The sequence below is a fragment of the Lissotriton vulgaris genome, chromosome 4_1, assembly GCF_964263255.1.
Source record: "Lissotriton vulgaris chromosome 4_1, aLisVul1.2, whole genome shotgun sequence".
Taxonomy (NCBI): Eukaryota; Metazoa; Chordata; class Amphibia; order Caudata; family Salamandridae; genus Lissotriton; species Lissotriton vulgaris.
In genome coordinates, this window is record NC_141691.1 from 1,738,347,445 (window position 1) to 1,738,371,220 (window position 23,776).

General features: G+C 42.9%; 1 protein-coding gene across 1 annotated transcript in view; it reads right to left on the reverse strand.

Moving 5' to 3' along the window:
• SDC2 (syndecan 2) overlaps positions 1 to 23,776 on the reverse strand; it is a 225,274-nt gene that overhangs the window by 21,535 nt on the left and 179,963 nt on the right. The window contains exon 2 of the mRNA XM_086966034.1: positions 19,302 to 19,392. Coding sequence (XP_086822160.1) covers positions 19,302 to 19,392 — 91 coding nt within the window. The remainder of the gene's footprint in view (positions 1 to 19,301; positions 19,393 to 23,776) is intronic.

Sequence of the window (23,776 nt, forward strand, 5' to 3'; positions counted from 1 at the left end):
ACAAATGCACCCGCAGACGTTTCACTGCTTCTACGTCACACAGGGCCTTCAGATGTAGTAGAAATACTACCCAAGCAGGCTCGGAGGCTGCAGTAACTTGACCACATCACCACTCCGGCGATTCCCCCCCTAGACGTCCTTCAACCCCTCATGCACCCTGTGCCCTCCCAGCGCTCCCAAACAGGGCAGCGCAAGTAAGTCCCATACAGAACTCTATAAAGACCAGGTGACATGACAGAAGTGGGATAAAAAAAACTAGAGAAGGTCTCTCAAAGGGGTGTGGCCGATGTAATTAGGGCGTGGCTTATAACACATAAGCTAAAAAATCCATGCTTACCATGGTGTCCCGCCTGAAAAATTTGCTGTTTCTGTCATTGTATTCAGAGAAATAATACAACATGTAATATTACACCTACAACAAGCCAGGACTATTAGCTTTGTCAGTTGCTGCATAAGATAAATAAGCAACAACTTTGGCTTTATTGTACATAACATTGAAAATGCTTCAGTTCTGGAATGATGAGACTGTGAAAGAACTATAACGGGTCTCTTTGAAGGCAGTGCAGGGTGGTATTGTTGCAGTGGTAAGATTTTTTCTTCATCCTGAGGGCAATAATGGAGAGTCCGATAGAGACCCGTCTCAGCACCTGTGCGAAGTAAGCAGAGAAATGTCCCCCGCACAAAAACTGGGACATTTCTGTAATTTGGAGCAAAGTGTCAGGACACTGCTCCGGAAACCGGGACCGTCCGGGGAAAACCGGGATGGCTGGTCACCCTACACTTAATGTCTTTCCATGTTACAGCTTGTCAATCTTGTGTTTGTCCCTCTCCTAGAGCATTGCCTTTTTAGATTGGCTGGCTTTCATAACTTCCCATGCTGACTTCTAGTGAATTCTTTTTTCTTTTAGCTTAACCGCATCGCTGCTGCGGTGATTTTTGCGCTGTGCGGCATTTTTCTAAATACCGCGATACATGACGAGCTCAGCTCGTCATCCGCACACGTCACCCGTGGCTGATGACGAGCCGAGCTCGTCATCAGCATCGAAGGGGTTAAGCACTTCATGTGATACCATGTGTTTTCAAGATGTGTCTCGTGCTTCTCTCTCCCAAGCAAAGCTTGTGTTCTTCGGTCACCTGTGATCTTCTCTACTCCGCCTCTCAATGTTTCTTTTCTCTCTTTGTGCTCCTCTCCCCCACCTGGATTCATGTTCTGGTGTCTCACCTGTGTGCTTCTCCCTTTGCCCAGTCTTGTTCTTCCTCATATTCTGTTTCCCCCATCTTCTATGTCGTTCTCCCCTGCCCCTCCGTGTTGCTCTCCCTCTGCCTACCCTATAAGTTGCGTGGCCCTCACTCACTCCCTAACCTGGTCCTTCGCTGATATTTAAAAAAAAAAAGGCTTTCCTGCAACGGTTTTTGTTTTTAAAGTCCAATAATTCCCAAAAGTGTGACCTACTGGGCTTGCCAATGCACTTTAGGTCTGGAGTTAACAACGACATTTTGATTTTACAAAAAATATACATTGTTTACTTACTTACGGGCTCTTTCAGTTAGCCCTCATCCTCTTTGGTCTATTTTTTGAGTAATTCATCTTTTTATTCTGGCCACTGCAGCACACAGCACGGGGCAGCTCACTTCAGCCACTGGCTAACTTCACTGTGAGAAAAGGCATTTCGCTCTTTTACAACAAAGTAGCTACCTACAGTGCAAGGGATTAGTATAGCAAAGTGCGCATCTTGAGACCAAAAATATGATTTTGCTTTTAGCCAATTTACTTCTGATATTGGCGAAAGCCTGGCATGTCTTACCACAATAATGTTTTGTAAAAACTTTGACAAATTTAAGCAAACATTTACAAAACCAAAAGGCTGTCAGCCAAGGCCAGACCGTTTGCCTTTGCCAATTCTTGCTACATTACACTTCAGACTATGGGTCTCGCACAATAAATCTTTGGAACTAGAGGGTACAAATACTTCTTACAGTGAGCCTAGTGCTTCTACCCTGCTACTGAGATATACACAGGCTGCTGCAGAAAATACCAGACTCCCGTGGCTCATGTTTCGACAAAAATTAGAACAGCACCCCTAATGAAAACATTAGAGGACGCAATACTGAGGTGAGACACCGAGATCACTCTACTAAAGAAAGACTCTTGCACAACTGCAAAGCTGGCTAGTCCACATATGGCCCACTATTCTTAACCTTTGCATGGATTTACCATGAATGAATGCCCTGTGGTATTCTTCACGGAATTCCTAAACAAGCATTGGCAAATCCAATTGGTCTGGCCTTTTACGTAGCTACAGTAAGTCAAGTACTTACTACGTTCCTTCTCAATTTCAAAGCAACTGCCTCAACTTTACTTTACAAAGTTGAGGGGGTTTGACTTCAACATAAAAATGGACATACACTATGTTTACTCCAATAAATTGTGTTATTTCCGCCTGTATTTATCATATTTATTTTTGGGCCATTTTATCTGTATTTATCCATATTTATTTTGTGTCTTGTGTATGAATAAAAGGTATAAAACTGTACATTTACATGTTTATTTAACCCATAGACGCGCACTCCTACTTTGAGGTCTGTACTGTTTTAGCTATTTAAGCTGCCAAATATTACATAACACTGGAAATTATTATCATTATACCACAAATGTATGTTGACACCTGCAGTTATTAAAAAATATGTCATTGTGTTTTTAATTTCCCATGCTGTCCATCTGCTCAGCTCTTGGGCTATAATTCATGAAAGACAGCACGAAAAGTCACTTAAAAGGAATACAATTTTCTGTATTTATCCACTTTTAAAAATAAATGCAGACAGAAAACACATTGTTTTCTGTCTGTATTTATTTGTAAAAAGGGAAAACGGGGAGCCTTAGTTATAAACCCATTTTTTGTGGGTCAGGAAATTTTAAGCAATTAAATAAAAATGCATTTATATTATGGGTTTATCTTCTCACATCTGCATGCTTAAGCGACAGAGGTCAAATATCAGTCTATGCCTTCTGACAAGTCGCTGCTTATTCTTTTAACATGGGATTTGTGTTTACTTTTCTTTCTCGGACTGCAAAGTGAAAGGACTTTTTAAATTTAAGGTGTATTTTTTTGTGAAACAAAAAAATTAAATATATGTAATTAACTGTATGGGTTCAGCTATTAGGAAAACAAAAATGAAGTACAACGTCTTGTAATTCTCAGGTGTCCTGAAGACAGAGACTGTAATAGGCCCAAAAGCCACTTTAATTAGTAATGCACAAAGATAAAAATTCACTGAGACCCTATTTTCACATATTATCATTTGAGTAATGTATGCATGCCAATTTGGTGTCCATTATAATGGAAATGTGCGGTCCGTAAATGTCAATGCAGCACCATCGCTTTAGATACATTCAAAACCACCCCTCCTCGTGTCCATTAAAGGTAGGTGGGTCTCAAAAGTTTGTCGTTCTAAAGGGTGGGTTGTGGTTCTAAAACATTTGGGAACCACTGGTCCAAAAAAACAAAAAAGTTCTATTCTTGGGCAACAATTTTTTGATGTAAATATACATGTGAAAGGGTCAAATGTAGTCATTCAAAGTGAAAGCATCTAATGGCTAGAGGGGACTGATTTGTGGATTTATCCTTTGTGCTTTGGTGGGAGGGAGCATAATATGAGTGACAACTCAGCATACCAATGGTAAAAGAGTGATGTTAGAAAAGTTGGAAATAGATTTTTGTGGTTTTTTTTTTTAACTCTGGTCTGGAAGAGGCTGACATATTTTGGGCTTTGCAAATGCTGGTTTTATTCGGTCAACCTCTTCAATAGCTAAAAGCTGCCAACTCACACTCCGCTCCCTCAGGCTGGTAAAAGAGCTCACTAGCACAGTTAAACGGCAGCAAAATCTTTCTACGATCTGGAATTCAGCCTGCATAAGGCAGTTAGGGAGTGGGGGGTGAGTTGGTAACATTTTCTAATGCTGATTGCGTTTGTGACACGCAGCAACTTGTCCTGTAGGAGGTCTCAGTGCACTATCAACCTTTACATAACATTAGTGCAGTCATCAGAGGCTAAATCATGAGAAGATTAATAGGAGAGTTTTAAGGACTTTCCAAAGTTCCATGTGATCTGAGATTGTTCTAATCTTAAATGGCACAAAGTCCAAGACTATGCAAGAAATCTTGGCAATGGGATTGGCAGATGCCGGTACATAGGCTGTTACAGAAGATGCCCCATTCTAACTGTTCCGGTTATTCATATGGTGCTTGCTACCAGAGGATGCAGTTCTCAAATGCGGACACTCCATCAGCTCTACCTGCAGCACCTTGAGGCATCAACACCAATGCACCTGGGCTTTATGTGGAATTCAGGTTCTGCATAGCAACTAAATCAGTTACACAGACACTCAGATGACCAATGTACTTTTATTCAACCAACACTACGCTTTCAGTGTATTTTCCAGGTATACTGTTTACATTTTCACATGTCCTTGTATATCGAGCATAAATCTAATCACACATCATACCCCCTTTAGAACTCTGCACATGGCTATCATGTTCTCCCAAATTCCCTAGTCTCATTTTCCCTCATTCATTCTTTAGGCGTTTAACCCACACTTTCTCAAACGTTTCTGAAACACCTCAATGGATACAAAACCATTAGCCCATAAGTAAAAACACCGGGAAAGGGCTGACTATTTGCTCCCTATCAGGGTTATTTTGTTACTCGATTTCTAGCTACTTTTATGGATTCCTTGAGCAGTTGAAGCAGAATTTGAGAACAAAGGTCGCATAGGCATTTCCTACATATTCCAAGTGAAGGGAAAATTAGATGCAAGGTTGGACTCCTCTTAGAAAGCTCCTCAATAGGCCACTAGAATAGGACGAGATTGAAAACAAACTTCAAATGTTGTCTGTGTTTTGCAAATATACTCTCGTACAATGCGGTGTTGGTAAACGCACAAATAGTCTTGAAAATATCAACTATTAGAAGCAAATATGGATCTTTTAAATTAGTTCGAGGCCTGGACTCCTCTAACACTGAAAATGCTTGCCACTTTTTGTGGTTCTAGCAGGCCCAGTTGCCATAGGGCTTAGGGCGAAAAGTTCTACGCAAACAAATGATGGATGGAATGCAGAATAAATCATACACTCACACCCAGTCAAGAGACCTGGGTTAAATCCATTGTTCTTTTGCTCACCCATGCCACCCTAGTTTAGAGCCAGCCATATGCAAATCAGTCTTGATCCTGTTCCTTATGGGAACAGTGCAGCCCGAACTGCCAAGCCAGGTCCTCCCTGGACAGAAAACATGCATCCTCTGACTTGTTTCCGGGAATTTTACCTTGCATATTACCTAACAGCATTACTTCACTTTCAAACTTAGCAAGTGGAAGTGGGATTTGGGGAGAATAATGAGACTGATTCTTTACATAAGAAGGATATTTCCCCCTCAAGGCCGTTCAGCGTTCTCTCACAGGGAAGATCCTTCCGCCTGCATACTAGATAAGGTTTCAGCCACCTGAACACTAGTCAAGTTATCACTGAGAAGAACAAGCTACAGTCACGTGATTCAGCTTCAATGCCTGTGGCGTCACACAAAATAATGACCCACCACCCACTAATAGAATGTGATGAGAGCACATCACATCACATTCTGCGAAGGTGGTGGTGATCTGTGTGTGTGTGTGTGTGTGTGGGGGGGGCATTATTTGTGTTACGTCACAGTTCATTGAAGTGTGTTGTGAGAAAACATACATATTTCTATGAATTTTAGTCCTAGTCAGCAGAAATTACAATTGTCTTTGACTTTTTGCTGTGCTGTTTGCTATTTTGCATTAAATGCTAGTTTGAGTTCGTAGTTCTCAAGGTGTTGTTTTTTATTTTTTAACAAGAAACTGTTTCTGTGACAGAATCGGGTGTTAAGCAGGTGAACGGTGTTCATTAGCAGGCACAAGCATGGCCCTATTGGTATGTAGGATTCTGTGAGACACAACCTTTTATAGTCCCCAAATTATGTTCGTGGTGGTCTTCTAATGCTACACATGCATCAAGACACTTGCACCAAAGCTGGGAATTTCGATCTGTGCCATGTGATAAGGATGTCCCCCAGTATTTTGGAAATGTGGAAAGCGGATCTGCACGTATTCCTTTTTGTTGAAAAATCCTAAAGGGCCATTGCATACTCAGATGTCCCTTAAGACCCCTCATAATCCTGAAACTAGGCTGTCTGGGAAGGCCCCTGCAATTGTAATGAACTATTTCTCACCAGAAACCTTAGGTACTTCAAATTGGTGTATAAAAGTAAGAAAATACATACTCCGGCCAAGGGTGTACAAAAGGCCTGATAAACGTATCCATCCGGAAGTAGCCTTCTTTCATGAGGAGGTTCATCAAGCCGGTCCAATACTAGATAGCCCTCTGGTCTTTTGAACAACAAAGTATCCTGAATAGAAGGCTCATTCTTGTTCGAGGATTCAGGATCCACTGCCTCTGAAACATGCAGAAATAAGCTCCAACTACAATACATGTAAGGTTTCACATTGTCGACGGCTGTCTGGGCAAGAAATAAGGGTGAAGACCTCCTCTCTGATAGGAGGGCACAATTCGTCACTATGGGTGGAGTTTGCCTTCAGAATTTGGCTAATGACCAGCCTTCTGGTAGAGCTAACGCTGCACAAGTCCTAGAGATAGGATATGGAACCCCAGTTAAGTTAACTTTTGGACGCAGGGTTTGATGGCCACTGCTTTGCAAGTTTCTCACTGTTCTTTAAAACTTTCCTCCCACTGGGTGCTGTGCCCAAAGCTCCATTCTCCAGCACTGATTGAAAGCATCAGCCACAATCCTTACATGATGCATTTTAACTTCATGGCCAGATCACTTGAGGAAAACTTGAGTTAATAAACATGGACAATCCTGGCTGCTCTTTCTCTTGATGGCGATTCTCACCCTAGTCACTTAAGTGTGCTGAATCTCATGTGGGAATGTTCGTGAGACTAGGACTATTAACACACTGGTGCTACACGCGCTTACATCATCTGCAAAGGCATACATGGCTGACCTTGGTACAATTGGCATATCTGTCTGTGTTTTGCACCGCACCCATCTGAGGCGGTCTCCAGCTCTCTGGGTTTTGGTTTTGTTACCTTTGTCTACAATGTGCTAGTGCAAAGGAACTAGTCACAATCTTCAAAACAACCAGCCGTACGTACATTGCTATACAATGCTATAGTACTAGAAATTCAACCCAAAGTACAATGTAAGTCACAAATGTCAACATTTGTTTATTGTAATTTTTAAGTTATCTGATCTCCAGTAGTTTTACCAGACAATGACTACTAAAAAAGGATTATAGCACTCACTTTAAAAAAACTGAGCCAAACTTTAAAAAAATTAAAAATTGTATTCAGAAAAAAAGAATCAATTCAGGTGTCATTAAGCATAAGAGTGAAATGTTGTGAGAATGGCTAAAACGGCTGCAAAGTCAGAAGATGCACTAGACCCAGATTATTTTTCTCTTTTTATATTTTTACAAAAAGATTTGGGGCATTAGAAACGCTCCCAACATCGATTTTCAAATCTGGGCTGTAACACCGGACTGAAGCTTCAGAGGTGGTTAGTAGGCACAAGTGATCACCTTCAACCAAGCAGGTAACAGCTTGATCGAAACCGTGTGGAACGCCCAGGTTAATTCTGGGCATTCATCCGAACTGCTGAAGATGCGGATGAGATCATTACCCTATCAATCCAGTCCTTACTAACAGATTACATTTCACATATTTTGAGTGGCGTACAACTAGGGTTCTAGCATCACTATACTCGATTCCAACAAACTTTATGAGCAAAATCACTTTGAGACCGCATCCGCACAATCTATCAAGGGCACTTTGTGGTATACTGTTGTTCAAGTTGGGGTGGGTGCACTCGCGCACATGACAATTTAGAACAATAACAGCGCGAGCAGGGATAGATAGTCGGGTGTATGCGTTTATGTTTGAATGGTCGCGTGTTTGAGGGGATGTATGTTGTGAGCGTGTGTGTATGTTTGAATGTATCGCGAGTGCGAGTAGGATTTAGTTGGATGCCGCGTGAGCTGTATCGTTTTGAATGCGTGTTGTCAGAATATAAGCAAGAGAGAGAACAGTTACTGGCATTCTGGATATACCGATTGAAGCTTGGAAAGGCAATAAATATGTGCTCGGATTACCTGCTGCCTCCTGGATTCTTTTTCTTATAATTGTGGAAAAGGATTGCTTTTGCAATATTGGCGACTAGGATGGGATGCTGAGCACTTTAGACAGTTTATATGGGGGACAAAATTCACTATCAAGAGTGATCACAAACCTCTTGTACACATCTGGTCACCGGGTGGTGGTCGCACTTTGTCTTCAAGATTGGCAAGGCTTTCATCACGGCTACAACATTTTCAGTACACTTTAGAATATGTTCCTGGGAAATCCAATGTACATGCGGATTGTATGTCAAGACTTCCATTACCAAGCAAAGATTCTGACAAAATTGACACTGATGAGTGTGAAGTTGCATATGTGGTAAGTGATGTGAATTTGGTTTTTGGGGAGAGACCTGTAGGACAAGAGCTTTCGTTGAATAATGAAATGGATAAAGATCTAGAACTAAAAGAAAATAAGGAATTTATACCGCATGGATGGCCTGATGAGAAAGAAGTCATTGGGGATTTAATTAGTTATCAAAAAGTTAACGATGAATTGGCAATAGAGAATGGAATCATTCTAAGAGGTGATAAATTCATTCCACCTTTTAATCTCAGGAAATTGTTTGTGGACCTTGCGCATGAGGTACATTTTGGTATTTCTGTCACGAGAAGACGTCTTGAAGATAATTTTTGGTGGCCTGGAATAGATGCATATGTTGAGCATCAAGTACTTCATTGTAAGTTATGCAACAATAGTGATAAGTCAGTCCAAGCTTTGTCGACCATTCCACAACCAGTGGACTTACCTATGTCACCATGGAATAAACTTGGAATTTACATTATTGGCCCGTTTAGCATATTTCCACAGCAACATTCATTTGGCATTGTACTAATAGACTATTTTTCAAAATGGCCAGAGATTAAGATGGTTAAAGAAGTAAAATCTGATATCATAATACAGTGTTTGGATGAAATCTTTTGCAGAGAGGGCATTCCTCAAGAAATTTTAACAGATAATGAGCCGCAGCTTATCAGTAAACAGATGGAGAATTATTTGACAAGATGCGGCATAACCCATAGGAGAATTGCAGTATTCTATCCGGAAGCTAATGGTCAGGTTGAGAGATTTAACATGGTTGTCAAAGAGGCAATTCAACTGGCTGATAAAGGCGGTTTATGTTGGAACAAAGCTCTTCAGTCGATGTTGCTTTCTTATAGAACAACCTCTAATGCTGTCACGTTATTATCTCCTTTAGAACTGCTTAGGGGACGCAAACAAAATAGTACTGAATTGGTTCCATGGTGGTTAAAAAATAAGGATAAAGCACGGATTGATTTTGCTGAAACTGATTTTAAAGAAATCCGTAGGAAGGTTAAAGCTTAGAAAATGAAAGAGGGTTTGTTGAAAAATAAGAAAATAAGTGACAGGTCTGTTCAAGTTGGTGATTTAGTGAGGTTAAAAAAAGGTTCCTTTGTGCATAAAGGGTTATCCAAATGGTCTGATCCTATAGAAGTAATTGAAGTGTTTAAGAATGCTATTTGAGTGTATGATGGAAGTGTTTGGAATCTTAGTAGAGTATCTAAGTTTCAGGGCATGAAGGATTCAGATGAGGATTCAAATGCATTTTAGATGTCACAAATGTACACACAGATACATCTGGCTCTGTTTTACCAAAAGATATAGTGGTTTCTTCTAATGAATCCCTTGTCCAGGGTCATCCTGAATTGGTGAGAAGTTCAAGAGTTCATAACTTACCTATCAAATTTAAAGACTTTGTTTTAACATTAAAACACATAATAAAGGAGGGAGGTGTGTGGTATACTGTTGTTGTTCAAGTTGGCGTGGTCGCACTCACGCACATGACAACTTAGAACAATAACAGCGCGAGCATGGATTGTCGGGAGTATGTGTTTATGTTTGAATGGTCGCGTGTGTGAGTGGATGTATGTTGTGAGCGTGTGTGTATGTTTGAATGTATCGCGAGTGCGAGTAGGATGTAGTTTGATGCCGCGTGAGCTGTATGGTTTTGAATGCGTGTTGTCAGAATATAAGCAAGAGAGAGAACAGTTACTGGCATTCTGGATATACCGATTGAAGCTTGGAAAGGCAATAAATATGTGCTCGGATTACCTGCTGCCTCCTGGATTCCTTTTCTTATAATTGTGGAAAAGGATTGCTTTTGCAATACACTTTCTCGTCTATCTCTGAAAGCCGTTCATGACTAAAGCATAGACCAGCTCTCTATATTTTTCTGGATTTATGACAATCTCTACAAAGAAGCACTAACATATGCCCACCAGCCCCTTCAGACCGATGTCAGTGATAATCAAGAGCTGTGTACTTGTGTGACTTTCCTAAAAATAATACAGAAATAAATAAATGTTGGATTTAGGAGCAACTCCGCTTAACCTCAAATGAGCTGTGGAGACCCCACAGTGAAAAATCAACTAATACTCCAATCAAAAAGACTTGGGAGGTTTTCTGTTAATCTACAGCTTCCTTTTGTAAATCAAGGTACTTAAATATCGTTTTTTTTTGTTTTGAGTTTTATATAGCGCCAACTAGACCCAAAGTTATCGGGTATCAGAGCGTTTTACATAGCACCTGTTTTGTTACATGAGGACATTCAGTAAGTGATTTGCCCAAAATCACAGGATGTTGGGCGTCGTTGCCGAAACTCTAATCCAGTTCCCCAGCTTGGACGTGAAGTGCTATGTGAAGTGCAATTATGTGTTAAAAATGTCACATAATTGCACTTCACATAGCACTTCACTCTTGTCACATTAACAACCAGCTCCGCTGTAACTCAGGCGTTGAAGCACAGCTGGATTACATTAGGTGGTCCGGCTGGGCCCCCCGATGATTAAGCATGCCACCTACTAGGTAGGTGGGTGGGTGAGGGGTTTGCTAAAAACGTGTGTTTACGCTGCAATTTTCCCCAGCCAGGAGATCTGTAATGCGACCACTGCCCTAATTCTGCTTTGACAAGTTTAAGCAGGGCACTGTATTTAATAAGAGAAGAATTTTGAAGTGAGGGTGCGATCCGAACGCCAAGATAGAGTAAGGCATCTGGCTCCCCGGAGATTGGAAATCATTTCGCTAGGGTACCAGGGTATCTATTGTGTCCGGGGGGAGCGAAAGCCTCAGAGCTTGGGACTTAAAGAGACTGATTTTGAAACTGGACACGGCACCAAACATCTACATTTCAGCTAGGAAAGCCATTTCAGACCTTTTGCTGGCTATTCAGGAGTGGCTGAAGAACTATTGTCTAGCAGTACATTGTGCCAAAATAGATCTGCTTAATAAGATAAACTGTCCCTTTAGTATTATTTATCCACTCAAAGATCTAAATCTAGCATCACTTTTCAAGTAGTGGCAGGGTATTCAATCTACCCAACAGCTCCAAGCCATGCTCATCAACAAAACACTGCAACTCTTATTGGGGGAAAGGGGGTATCCTCCAGCATCCATGAGGACAATTCAGTGCACTATATCCTTCAGGCAAAGACCATTAAAAACTTACAGATGATAGGAAAATAAAGTAAACCCAGTCCTCTACAGCTGTCCTGGCTCCCAGTAAAGAGGGAATATGCTACCATCCTTTACATCACCCTCAGGGCAAGAGAGAAAGGAGTCTGTGTCACTTAAGTGGCAAATTAACCAATGGCCAACGCCTCACATTTTGGTTACAAAACAGTCTAGGCAGAAATTCTGAGGAACCTGTTGCATTAAACTTGGACCAGGCCTCCAGAAGCCGCTGTCACCGAGGATCACCTCGTAATGTAAAGGAACGTGAAAACGCTTCAACTTACAAGCACATCAAAGGGCGTAAGTGGCCAGATTCTACTTGTCTCTTGTGCGCCTAATCAGTCTTTTAGGGAAGCAAGCAGTAAACAATAAACTCAATACCTTACATACCCTTAGCATATTTACCTAAAGGCCACCATGAAGCTGCCCAAGTGAGTACTATGACCTCCTCACTATGTTAACCACAGCATTTTAGGTCACACTCTTCTTGCTCATTTGCAGCACCTAAGCAGGCGAGTGCCAATAGGAATGTCTTTCTTTCATCCTTGCCTCTTCAGAAGTTGGCCGTAGACAACAAGTGTAGGTTTACTGCTCGTCACAATGTCATACCCAGGCAGTTTGTGCCTATGCTCTCCGGATCAAAGCTAATATGCCTAGCTTGACAATGGAAGTTATTCAACGTGGCAGTGGAAAAACACTTTTGTTGTTGACATGGCTGGTGCTTGTGAAGCACTGGAAGGGCGGAGCCATCCCCATTTCTTGAAGAAGAATGTCATTAGGTCATGCTGACATCAACAGGTTTATGAAGCAGCTTATGTGGGAAGCGGAGTATCAGTCTGCTAACTGGTGGTGGGGTACCTACTTATCGAGCTCCAGTGAGTAGGGGAGTCATATTATTATTATTATTATTATTATTATTATTATTAAGGGAAATTTGTAAATAGCGCAACTAAACCTGTAGGCATCAAGGCGCTGGAAGATGGTAAGCGGAAAACTCAAAATCACCTAAGGAAGAATTAGAGATAGGCTTCTTGAAATAACTAGGTTTTCAGTGCTTTACGGAACAGAGTGTGGGAAGAGATCACCTTAAGGTAGTTGGGGAGCGTATTCCAAAGTCTGGGTGCAAGGAACCGAAAGGACCTTCCGCCTCATCTGGCCTTAGATATACGAGGGAGAACTAACAAGCTTTTACTGGAAGAACTGAGTGCTCTACCAGGGGTATAATAGGCCACCAGAGCGCGAATAGCCTCCGGTCCCGACTCATTGAGGGCACGGTGTGTAAGGCATAAGGCCTTAAAATTGATCCTCGCCTGCATGGGGAGCCAGTGCAGGTTTTTTCTACTGGCCGTGCCCGAGGAATGTTTAGGGGCATCCACAACAAACCAGGCAGCCGCATTCTGCACAGTCTGGAGGCGCAGGGCCAGACCATTGCTAATGCCAAAATATAGTGCATTGCAATATTCCAGTCTGGAGGCAATGAGCGCCATTACTACCGTTTTGCGTGCCTCAGGGGAATGATAGTGAATGATTTTTCTTAAAATCCTCAGAGCATTTCAACAGGTGGACACAGTCCTGCTGACCTGCTTGTCTAGCGAGAGAGTAGTGTCCAGGATGACCCCAAGGTTACGGGCAAATAGGGACGGCGAGGGGCAGGTGCCAAGGATAGGAGGCCACCAGTCCATAGACCAGATCTCACTTTTGCCCCCCAAAATGAGGACCTCCATTTTCTCCCCATTCAACTTGAGGAAGTTCTTAACCATCCATCCAGCGACCGCCTCCTTGCAGTTTCTGAAATTAAGAGGAGTTGTGCTCACAGATTGAGATATCTGCGTGTCGTCGGCGTAGGAAAGAACTTCTAGCCCAAAAGATCTTATAAGCCTGGCGAGTGGGGCAACATAGACGTTAAAAAGCGTCTGGCTCAACGAGGAGCCCTGAGGGACCCCACACTTCACAGGCTTAATGGGGGAAGTATACTCGCCTAGCTTAACCCTTTGCTTCCGTTGGTCGAGGAAGGATGTTTGGAGGCTGAGTGCAGGACCCTTGACTCCCAGCTCAATGAGTCGGCTAACCAGAATGGTAGGGGACAGGGTGTCGAAAGCCGCCGTAGGTCAAGTAACACCAGTAAGATGGTCTGACCGGGGTCGACCTTGGACCGGATGCTGTCGACAACCACTGTGAGCGCCGACTCAGTGCTGTGAGTCCTACGGAAACAGTGCTGTGAAGGGTCGAGGGAGTTGGTGCTGTCAAGGAAAGCACTCAGATGAAGGTTAAGATGAGCCTCCAAGAGTTTAGCAGGGGCAGGGAGATTGGACGAAAGTTCTTTAATATCCCAGGGTAGGTTTTTTCAATAGACGCTTGACAGTGGCCAATTTCCAGGAGAGGGGATAAACCCCCTCTGAAATGGCCAGATTCATAACCTCCATCAAAGGGGGCAGAATAGTCTGTCTGCAATCTTTAAGGACCTTTACGGGACATGGGTCTGACGGTGAGCTGGACTTTAGCTTGTCCAGCAGCGTACTGAGATGTATAGGAGTAATGGGGGGAAACTGGGAGAGGGAATAGGAAGGAACAGGAGCTTGGATTTCCGAAATAAAAGTCAGAGGGGTGGCAAGTAGGGGACTGGAATTAAGGATTTCCATGTCTGTGTAAATATCAGAGATCTTCTCATGGAAGAATGTGGCGATCTGGTCACACAGAACCTGGGAGGCTGTTATAGGGTCAGGTGTCTGAATAAGGGAAAGGTTATCAACTATCTTGAACAAATCACTAGGAGATTTGAACGAGGACGAAAGTTTGGAGTAGTGGGCCTGTTTTTCTGTCAGTACCGCAGCTTTATAGCTTGTGAGAAGGGTTTTATGTTTATCCTTCTCTATGGGGTCCAAGCGTGTCCTCCAAAGCCTTTCCTGCCTCCTACATCCTTGTCTGAGAGTCCTAAGGGACGCAGAGTACCATGGGACCGAAGGCCGTTTCCTGACAGAATAGTGTTGCCGGGCTGGGGCAGGCGGGTTGACAGCCTCCGTCAGGGTATTGGAGAGGTCAAGAGCCGCAGTGTGAACATCCCCGATAGATCGGGGTTTGAGTGTGGCCAGAAATGGAGTGAGGGAGTCGTTGGTAATCTCCCCAAAGTTCCTTCTCTATACCCACTTGGTGTGATCAGACCGAGGGCCGGTAGGGGAAGAGAAGGAGAAATCCAAGGGAACGACAAAGTGGTCCGACCACGATAAGGGAAAGGCGGTACCAGTTTGGAGGCGGGAATCGTTGCTAAATACCCCGTCCAGGGTGTGCCCAGCTGAATGGGTATATATATAAAGAAAGTGGTCCTAGACACAGATTTAAAACACGGCTAGTGATGTGAGTCTTACTTTTTCACAGTCAACAAATAGTCAGACTGAATCTGAACATACAAACACATGGAGATGTATTATTAGCTTAATTCAGCTCAAATTGCAACAACAAAAAAAAGCAAAAAATGCAGAAAACCCAACACAACAGTATTATAACAAATTCTACTGCAGTTTATTTACAAATTTTTAAAAAATTTCGGCAAAAAGAGAGAGGAAAGGAAAGGATGGTGCTCGAGTAGAGGAAGGTGATTCAGTGCAAAAAAGAAATTATTTGTACATTGCACATATGAAGCCTACCCATTCACAATTTATATACAATATTATACAGGGGGACAGGGAGGGGCAGGTGTAGGCTTAAAAAACAACGGGGGGATCGTCGACGTTTCGACCCTGGCGCAATAAGGGAAAGTCACGACCTCTGCTGCGGGTCTTCTTCAGGACGGTGGTGGGGACAAGGGGCGGGGAAGCACCAAATGGGAATGATAAGGTGTCGCAATTCCAGATTAGTTGGGCGATGCACCTCTGGCTGAGAAATATGGCACAAAATAAGGGTTCAGTCGAGTACCAGTATGTACACAATGGGCAGTCGATTCAATCGTGCCTAGTCCAGTGGTACGGTGGACATAGTACCGGCAGTTGAGGGCGGGAGGGAACTAAGTTAAGTTCAATTAATTCCTTATAACAAGGCGATATCCCCAATGATACCAGGACGAGGGGCGGCCAGACCGCAGTTCATAAGTCAATTCGGAGTGTAGCTTCCGTCTCACGCGACCAGCTGGTACCACGTGGTACCCTCAACTGCCGGTACTATGTCCACCGTGCCACTGGACTAGGCACGATTGAATCAACTGCCCATTGTGTACATACTGGTACTCGACTGAACCCTTATTTTGTGCCATATTTCTCAGCCAGAGGTGCATCGCCCAACTAATCTGGAATTGCGACACCTTATCATTCCCATTTGGTGCTTCCCCGCCCCTTGTCCCCACCACCGTCCTGATGAAGACCCGCAGCAGAGGTCGTGACTTTCCCTTATTGCGCCAGGGTCGAAACGTCGCCGATCCCCCCATTGTTTTTTAAGCCTACACCTGCCCCTCCCTGTCCCCCTGTATAATATTGTATATAAATTGTGAATGGGTAGGCTTCATATGTGCAATGTACAAATAATTTCTTTTTTGCACTGAATCACCTTCCTCTACTCGAGCACCATCCTTTCCTTTCCTCTCTCTTTTTGCCGAAATTTTAAAAAAATTTGTAAATAAACTGCAGTAGAATTTGTTATAATACTGTTGGGTTTTCTGCATTTTTTGCTTTTTTTTGTTGCAATTTGAGCTGAATTAAGCTAATAATACATCTCCATGTGTTTGTATATTCAGATTCAGTCTGACTATTTGTTGACTGTGAAAAAGTAAGACTCACATCACTAGCCGTGTTTTAAATCTGTGTCTAGGACCACTTTCTTTATATATATACAGTTACCCAGGTCCTATTGATTTCTTGGGTTCACCCCATTGTTTTCAATGATCAGCTGAATGGGTAGGCCCAGTCGATAACAACGGCAAACCATAGGAGGATAAGGAGTCCAACAGGTGGGCCGTGTCAGGGGAATTATGATGTTCCAGATGGAAATTAAAAACCCCTAAAATGGTTAAACTAGGCCCATCAATATAGGGCTGTAAGATCTTGAGGAGTTCTAAACTGAACGCGGACCTAAGACCAGAATTCCAGTAAAGGAGATCATGGGGGAGGGGTTGAGAGTAAAATGCATTGCCTGAAGGCGTTTGAGTGGGGAGGACAGATGGACAGTCTGACATTTGATAGAGCTGTGGTACAATATCCCCAAGCATCCTCCCACTCGACCCACTCTATCCATCCTGGTCAGCGAGTACCCATCGGGGATAGCATTTAACAGGTCCGGTTCGGACGAGTCCGTGGCCCATGTTTCGGTAATGAAAGCCCATGTGGGCTTTCTCTGTGAGATGAGATCCCTAAAGGAGATGTTATTTTTGACCAGTGATCGGGAATTAATAAGGAAACCCGTGTGAACAGCAGTAGGCGACGGAGGCACCCTCGTGGGAGGAGGGCAACAGTTAGCCGTATCCGGGGTTTTATGATGGTAGCTGTGTCATTACGTCCGCATACATGGGCGTTAACAAGAGTTTCAGGGGTAAAGGAGTAATGACAGGGAAGCTTAGAGGGTTTCAGTGCTAGCAGGGCAGATGAGGAATATAAGGGTTCACTTAAGGCAGCATGCCTGGCCCCTGGCGCCTCCTTGTCGCTGACGGGCGCAGACGGGCTGGACTCTGGCTCGACTCCGGCGCGACCGCTGATCGCGTCCGCTGCGCGGAGTCATAACTAGTTGTTTAAATACTGGCGACTAGAGCGTCGAGCCAAGAATGCCCAACCTAATATGGCCGCTGCCGATTTGCGCAGCCCTGGAGCCTCAGCCCTTAGATCGGCCGAGAACCGCCCAGGGTGCGTGAGTCTGGGGATGAAATTAATATCAGAGGAGCAGAGTGCAAATTGTAAGAGTCCGTGACACAGCAAGGTGTGTTTAAATATGGGAAGAGCGCCACGCTAAAATCCGTAAGCGCTGGGTGAAAGGGGGGGGGGGGGGGGGGGGGACGGACACAAAGGGTCAATGAACAGGAACAAGATAAAAGGAATTTTTAATAAGCGCTATCTGAAACAATGCCTCCCGGCTTCCGCCTCAGGAGATGAATGAGCAGCAATGCATAGTCACAGTGCTAGCAGTAGTCTGTTCTCCTGTTTGCATGTAGAGACATCATGCAACCCAACATAACCCCATTCAGCCACTGGTTTTCAGCACGCCATCCTATCAAATGCTGGAAGATTTTGCAGTGTCCAAGTGTCTGATGTCCTAGAGTGACTATTCAATGAAATAAATAAAATAGCAAGCCAGGACAGTCTTTTTACAACATCACTGTCGTTACTTGTGTAAGCCGTGGAGTATAAAAGTACTACTGCTTTACAGAGATTTGCTTATTCCTAAATCAAGAGGAAACACTAGAGCCAACTGGCTGAAAAGCAGCAATGAGAGAACTTGTTTATAATTCAAGCAACATCCTGATCAGGTAACTCGGAGTGACTAGCAAAACTGCAGCACGCGCAAAACTAAGATGTGCCAGGGTTTGTACAATGGGAATCATGTAGTGGTAAAGCTTTTTATTACATATCAACAGTGTTGAATATTTCACTATTTGTTTATACTTTGGTAAACTTACTTATAGTCAGGCATACTATAAAAAAAAACTGTGGAGTTTTATATAGCGCAAACTAGACCCGAAGGTATCAGAGCGCTTTACATGAGCACCAGTTACACTTTAATGTACACTTCAGTTACATTTCAGTGTTTCAGTGTTCTGCGTACAGGAGCAATGCAAAAAGAACACACATTCATTTGACTGAAGGCCAGCTTTATTTGCAAGTCTTTCGACCCTACAAAACACGTTATTTTATCAGGTCTGGTGTTAGCCACGACCTACTGATTTTACTAAAACTGGTTGTATAATATAATTACTCATAGGTGATTTCATCCAACCCTCTTCATCCATCATTCTGTTATTGTGTCATTCACACTTTTCTTCTACCAACTACAGAATACAGCATGGGGCAATGGAACAGCCCAATTGAGCCATTGGCTAAATTCACTGAGAGTGACGGCACTCTGCCCTTTCACAAGACGCGCCTCCACAAAAAGTAGTTCCCTTCAATGCAACTGCTAAGCAATATGTGCTTTTGGAGACTAAAATATACTTTTGCTTTTAGACTTTATTTAATTTTATTTTTTATGGCGAAGTCCTGGCAGCTGCCCAAAATTTTTTTTTCAAGATCCATGACAAACAAGCATTGACAAAGCCAAAAGGCTGGCAGCCAAAACCAGACCTATTGTCTTTGCCAATGCTCATCTGTGCATCATGTCACCAAGTCCTCTCTGAGAAAGTAACAGACGTCCTCCAAACCTTAACTTCTCAAGAAATCTGGCACAATATTTCCCTTTTTTGTTTTACAAAAACATATTTACGCACACTAGTATCTACAGAGAATTACGTGCTGTCAAGCTCTGTGGCGAAAGGCCCACCAAGTTGAGATTTTTTTGGGGGGGGGGGGTTGGGGGGCGAGATGGGGGGGACTCCCTCAAGTTCCGTTATGCCATTGACCAGGCAGGAGATCTCTGGTCTTATAGTCTCAGGAAAATAACTACAACTGATGATCCCATTGGTTTTCTTAAACATTAACAAGTGTACTGTCTTACCTGAGCCGGACCCAGAATAGTCGTCATCATCAATAGGATAAAGTCCTGAGCTGACAATGTAGAGGTCTTTATCAGACGTCGTGTCCACACTCTAGAAAAACAAAAGGAAAGAGAATTGAGGATCAGCCACCAAAGGAGACAGAAAAGTACTAGCGTGCGGGTCAAAAACCCATACACTCATGAATTGTCAATGTGATGCATCTGTACAGCTGTGACTATCGCTTCATTCAACTCCTGAGGGAATACTGCTGGAATTCAGAGACGTGGCAGCATCAGCGATTTCTGATATACACATCACACATGGGAAGATGTGTTTAAACTTAAGCTGGGGCGAGCTTGGAATGCTGGCTAATGAATAAAGGCAATCCAAACAAATGGGAAGATATATTAAAGCGAAATTGACAAAAACTATTTTGAACATAAACAATTCTTATGGTCATGAAAAAATATTAGAGTTTGGCAGGCCAACAAAATGACAGGGCGAGTCCGTGCACGAGCCACGCTCTGAAAATGTTTTCCATGACAATTACACAATAAACAGATAAAATTTGATGAAGTCAAATCACAATTCAAAAAACGTGCATTTCTTTCACACGTGAAACCCTGGACATTAATATGTCAATTACATCACTGCACTGAAGAAACACTTATTTTTAAAAAAATTAAACATGAACTTGGAACCCTTCGGCCCATGCCCCAGATCTTGTGACAGTTAGTGAACTAAGAGGCAAAACAGTTGTCACATGAACCTATATGTGGCCCAGATTCTTGTAGATAGAACAGTGTAATTTATTAAACCTAACACAATATGTTTTGTACAGCTGGTATTCAGAATTCTGGTTTTTGATGGTGCTTTCATTTGCTATAGTGAAGAAAAAGGAGGATCAGTAAAATAAAATCTTTGGCTAAGATTACACAATTTGGTAGAGTGGTAAAGCAGCGATTAATGCGCACTTTCTGGCTTCACTCTGTACAACACAGCCAATAAATGCGTATCTATAGGTCTCTCCTTTTTACCTCAAATGAGAATGCTTCGTTTTTGCCTCTTTGTCCATGAGGGTAGAAGAGCAAGTGTTACAGGCACAAGCCACCGGAAGGCTTGGTTCACCTTTGGCTCGAGGTACCAACAGAACCTGGAGCTGAGCCAGAGCCAGGCTTAAGCCCAGCTCACGTTTTCAGCGGCTCGGCCCCCCTCTAAAAAATGATTAAACAAACTATACCAAACTTTTTTCGTATTATATTTTTCGTTTTCTTGAAGGTGCAGCTCTCTCCCCAGTCTCCCCTTGTGTAATTGATGTCAAGATCCCTGCTCCACCAACAGGTCTCTCCCCAGCCTTTATGTGTCCGGATTTCAAGGTATTTGCCCCATTCCTTGCCGCACTCACACACACATACTTGCGCCCCTGCTCTACACAAAGGCTTGTAGTGCTGGTAATCCTACCACACTGGGGAACAGAAGAGAACCTCCAGTGGGTGGCACAGTGTCTTGGGCTGGCCAGCTTACCAGAAGAGAAATACACAGGAGCAGATGTACCCGTGGCCGTTCGAGACCGGATAACCAAAAGATCAGGGATCTCCTAAACAAAGCCATTCACCGTTATCCAGAGGTGTTGGTGATACCAAAGAAAGAAAGAAAGAAAGAAAGAAAGAAAGAATACCACGGGAAAGAAGTCATCCCCTATATCTAGAGGGGCGTCATCCATATAAAAAGAGAAACTCCCGCATCCGGGGAAAAGGGGAGTTCACAATACGGCTAGGGCGTATCCACGCACCTGAAGAGATTTAAGGGCAAGGGAATTTCCCTTGATGACCACGTATATTCCTAAGATAATATCTAGGACCCAGCATAACGTGGATTTGGATCTCCATCTATCTATAAAGAAACAGTATTTTATCTTCAAGGAAGGATACATGATTTTAACCCCAATGAATTCAAAATTGTCCTGAGGAAGGTGTGCCAATATCCAAGGGCAGCGACACCGAAACGCGTCGACGCTTCTTTTTCTATAAGAATTCAAGCCCAGTAAATCTCAGGAATTAGGTTGATTGTAAATGAGATTTGTTCTAATAACATTCAAAGGGCCTTTTGAATCTTGAAATCAGTATCAGAACATAGGTGTTGTCTGATTCTTAGGGGTTTTTGCTTTTGATTTTTACATGTAGTATCTTTTGCCTTAGACTATATTGTGATGAAATTGGTAAGGATCTGTTTAAATGTACATTTTTTTTTTCTCTGTCTTATCTGTATACTCTGTTGAATTATTTTTAACTTCGTTTTTTATTGATTGCACCTAAAGTCAGTCTTTTTTACGAGTAATAGAAACTTATTATGTAATGTATTATGTTTTATCTACATGCATGTTCTTTTTTATAAATAAAAACAGTCTGTGAACGGTATAAATTAGTTTGTGACCAGTGATTACAAGTAGTACTTAGATCAAAATTCAGGGCTATATCTTTCTAAAGAGAATCTCATGGAGTATCTTCACATAAAGGTACTAAATAAACTGGATGGGAGGATAGCCCCCCAAGATCATGAGGCAAAGGACAATGATACTGCTAGAGATGTAATACTGGATAAGTTCTGCCGCTATGGGGAAAACTTCCTATCATGCATCATAAATACTGTCCCTCGAAAGGAGACAAGGCAGGGAGAGCCAGAAACCCCCCAGAAAGCTTTGGAGGAAGTCTGAATACAGCCAGGGCTTTTGCATCCTTGGACACTCAGAGGTAAGCTATGGGGGAAGTTCTACTGGTAAGGCGGCAGCCTGAAGAGGGCCTGTCAGTCAAGGCGGGAAGTGACTGGGAGTCTTCCAGTATGGAAGACGGGGGGAGGGGCATTGATGGAGTCAGTTACGAGTCACACCAGAAGGCGCTGGATACTGGTAGTATGTACAGGTACACAGGGTGTCTATTGGGGCTGCCACACTGTAGCTGTCTGAGGGCAGTAGTGTTCTCAAGTCTGCGGTCGGGGGGTAGTAGATTGGGGTAGTTAGCCCAGAGTGCACGCCGGTGCAAGGAGACAGTGTTAAGGCCCCCTCCTGCCATTCACAGAAGACAGTATCGCCATTTTAAAGAAAATGTTTCCGAGACCTGGTAAAGGGATATCGTGCATAGTCCTTGTAAGAAATCCAACAATTTTAAAATCAAGCACATACATTCAAATAAAGATCTTACGGCTCTCATCCTGTTCTCTCAAAATCAAGGGAATGAACAGTTTAAAGCGGGGAAAACAAGTTCACCGAAGTGGTCACGTTCAACACCAGTCACAAAACGCAAACTCCACTATTTGTGAAATAATCTCAACATATACGGTTCAAAGCTACACTTCTAAACAAAAGTGCCACAGCTTCCTTCAAATACGATGTTACGAAAAAGCTGCTTAAAGAGTAAATGTCTTGCGATTTCCTGGCACATGAGAAGACTGCACGGATTTTAATTCACTCCTGCCAAAAACATAATCAGCTTAGCAATATAATATTTCAGGCAAACCGATACGTTTGTAAAGGTTGTGAATGAGCAGAAAGCTACAATGCAGATAGTATTATATTTTCACACTGTGACGGCAGCTAATGTGAAATTAGCCTCCAGTGGCTTCAAGCCTCTTTGCATGAGCCCTTGAACTAAATAACCTCTGATACAATGCAAATAATTTCCACTATTATAGGTAAAAGCGGCTCCCAATCATTTCTCCTATCCAGAGCAAAGTAGCCCCTCACAAGGCTTTCTGGTGTATGTATATCCGCCCTCAGAATGCACGTGGAAAACTAAATATTTTGGGAAGTAGCCATTGTGATCCAACCAACAGGTATCTGAGCAATTGTAATGCTACAGTTATCACATTTTTATTGTACGACGCCTGCATCCTTATTAGACTTGTGAAGTAGTGCTACCTCCACAAGAGATAGGCAGCTGCGTCAGATGTTTGTGATATGGGGGGAAAACTGGATGCATCTCTCTGGACGCTTCTTCTGCTTTTTGCCAAGTGCTATAAGTCCCTGTTCAAAAGTATTAAATAAACTCCCAAAAAAAGACAGAAAACATGGCATCTGGAGCCATAATAGCGGATCGCCACATAAGATGCCTTAATAATAATTTAAGACAGTAGGCTGGATTTAAATAAATAAAAAAGTACAAGTACATTTTGCTAAAGGAGCACATATCCTGGGGCATAATGCCAGCAGTCCCTCCCTACTCCCAAATACATACTCAGAGGGTCAATGGGTTGTCACTCAGCATGATTCCAAGTTTTACCTGGTGTGAGAACGCACCTAAAACTCAATTCAGAACACATTTTCACCTGCTGAGGGCAGGTGGGAAATGGCTAAGATAAATGGCCCAGAATCGGGGAATCGCTTGCTGAACTGGGCCTGAAACTTCTCTGCATCCAGAGTCAGGGAACAATGTGGAACAAACTTTTTGTGGCCAGTAACAAGGGTTGGTATATCAGCTGGGATAAGTAATTCTCGACTCTG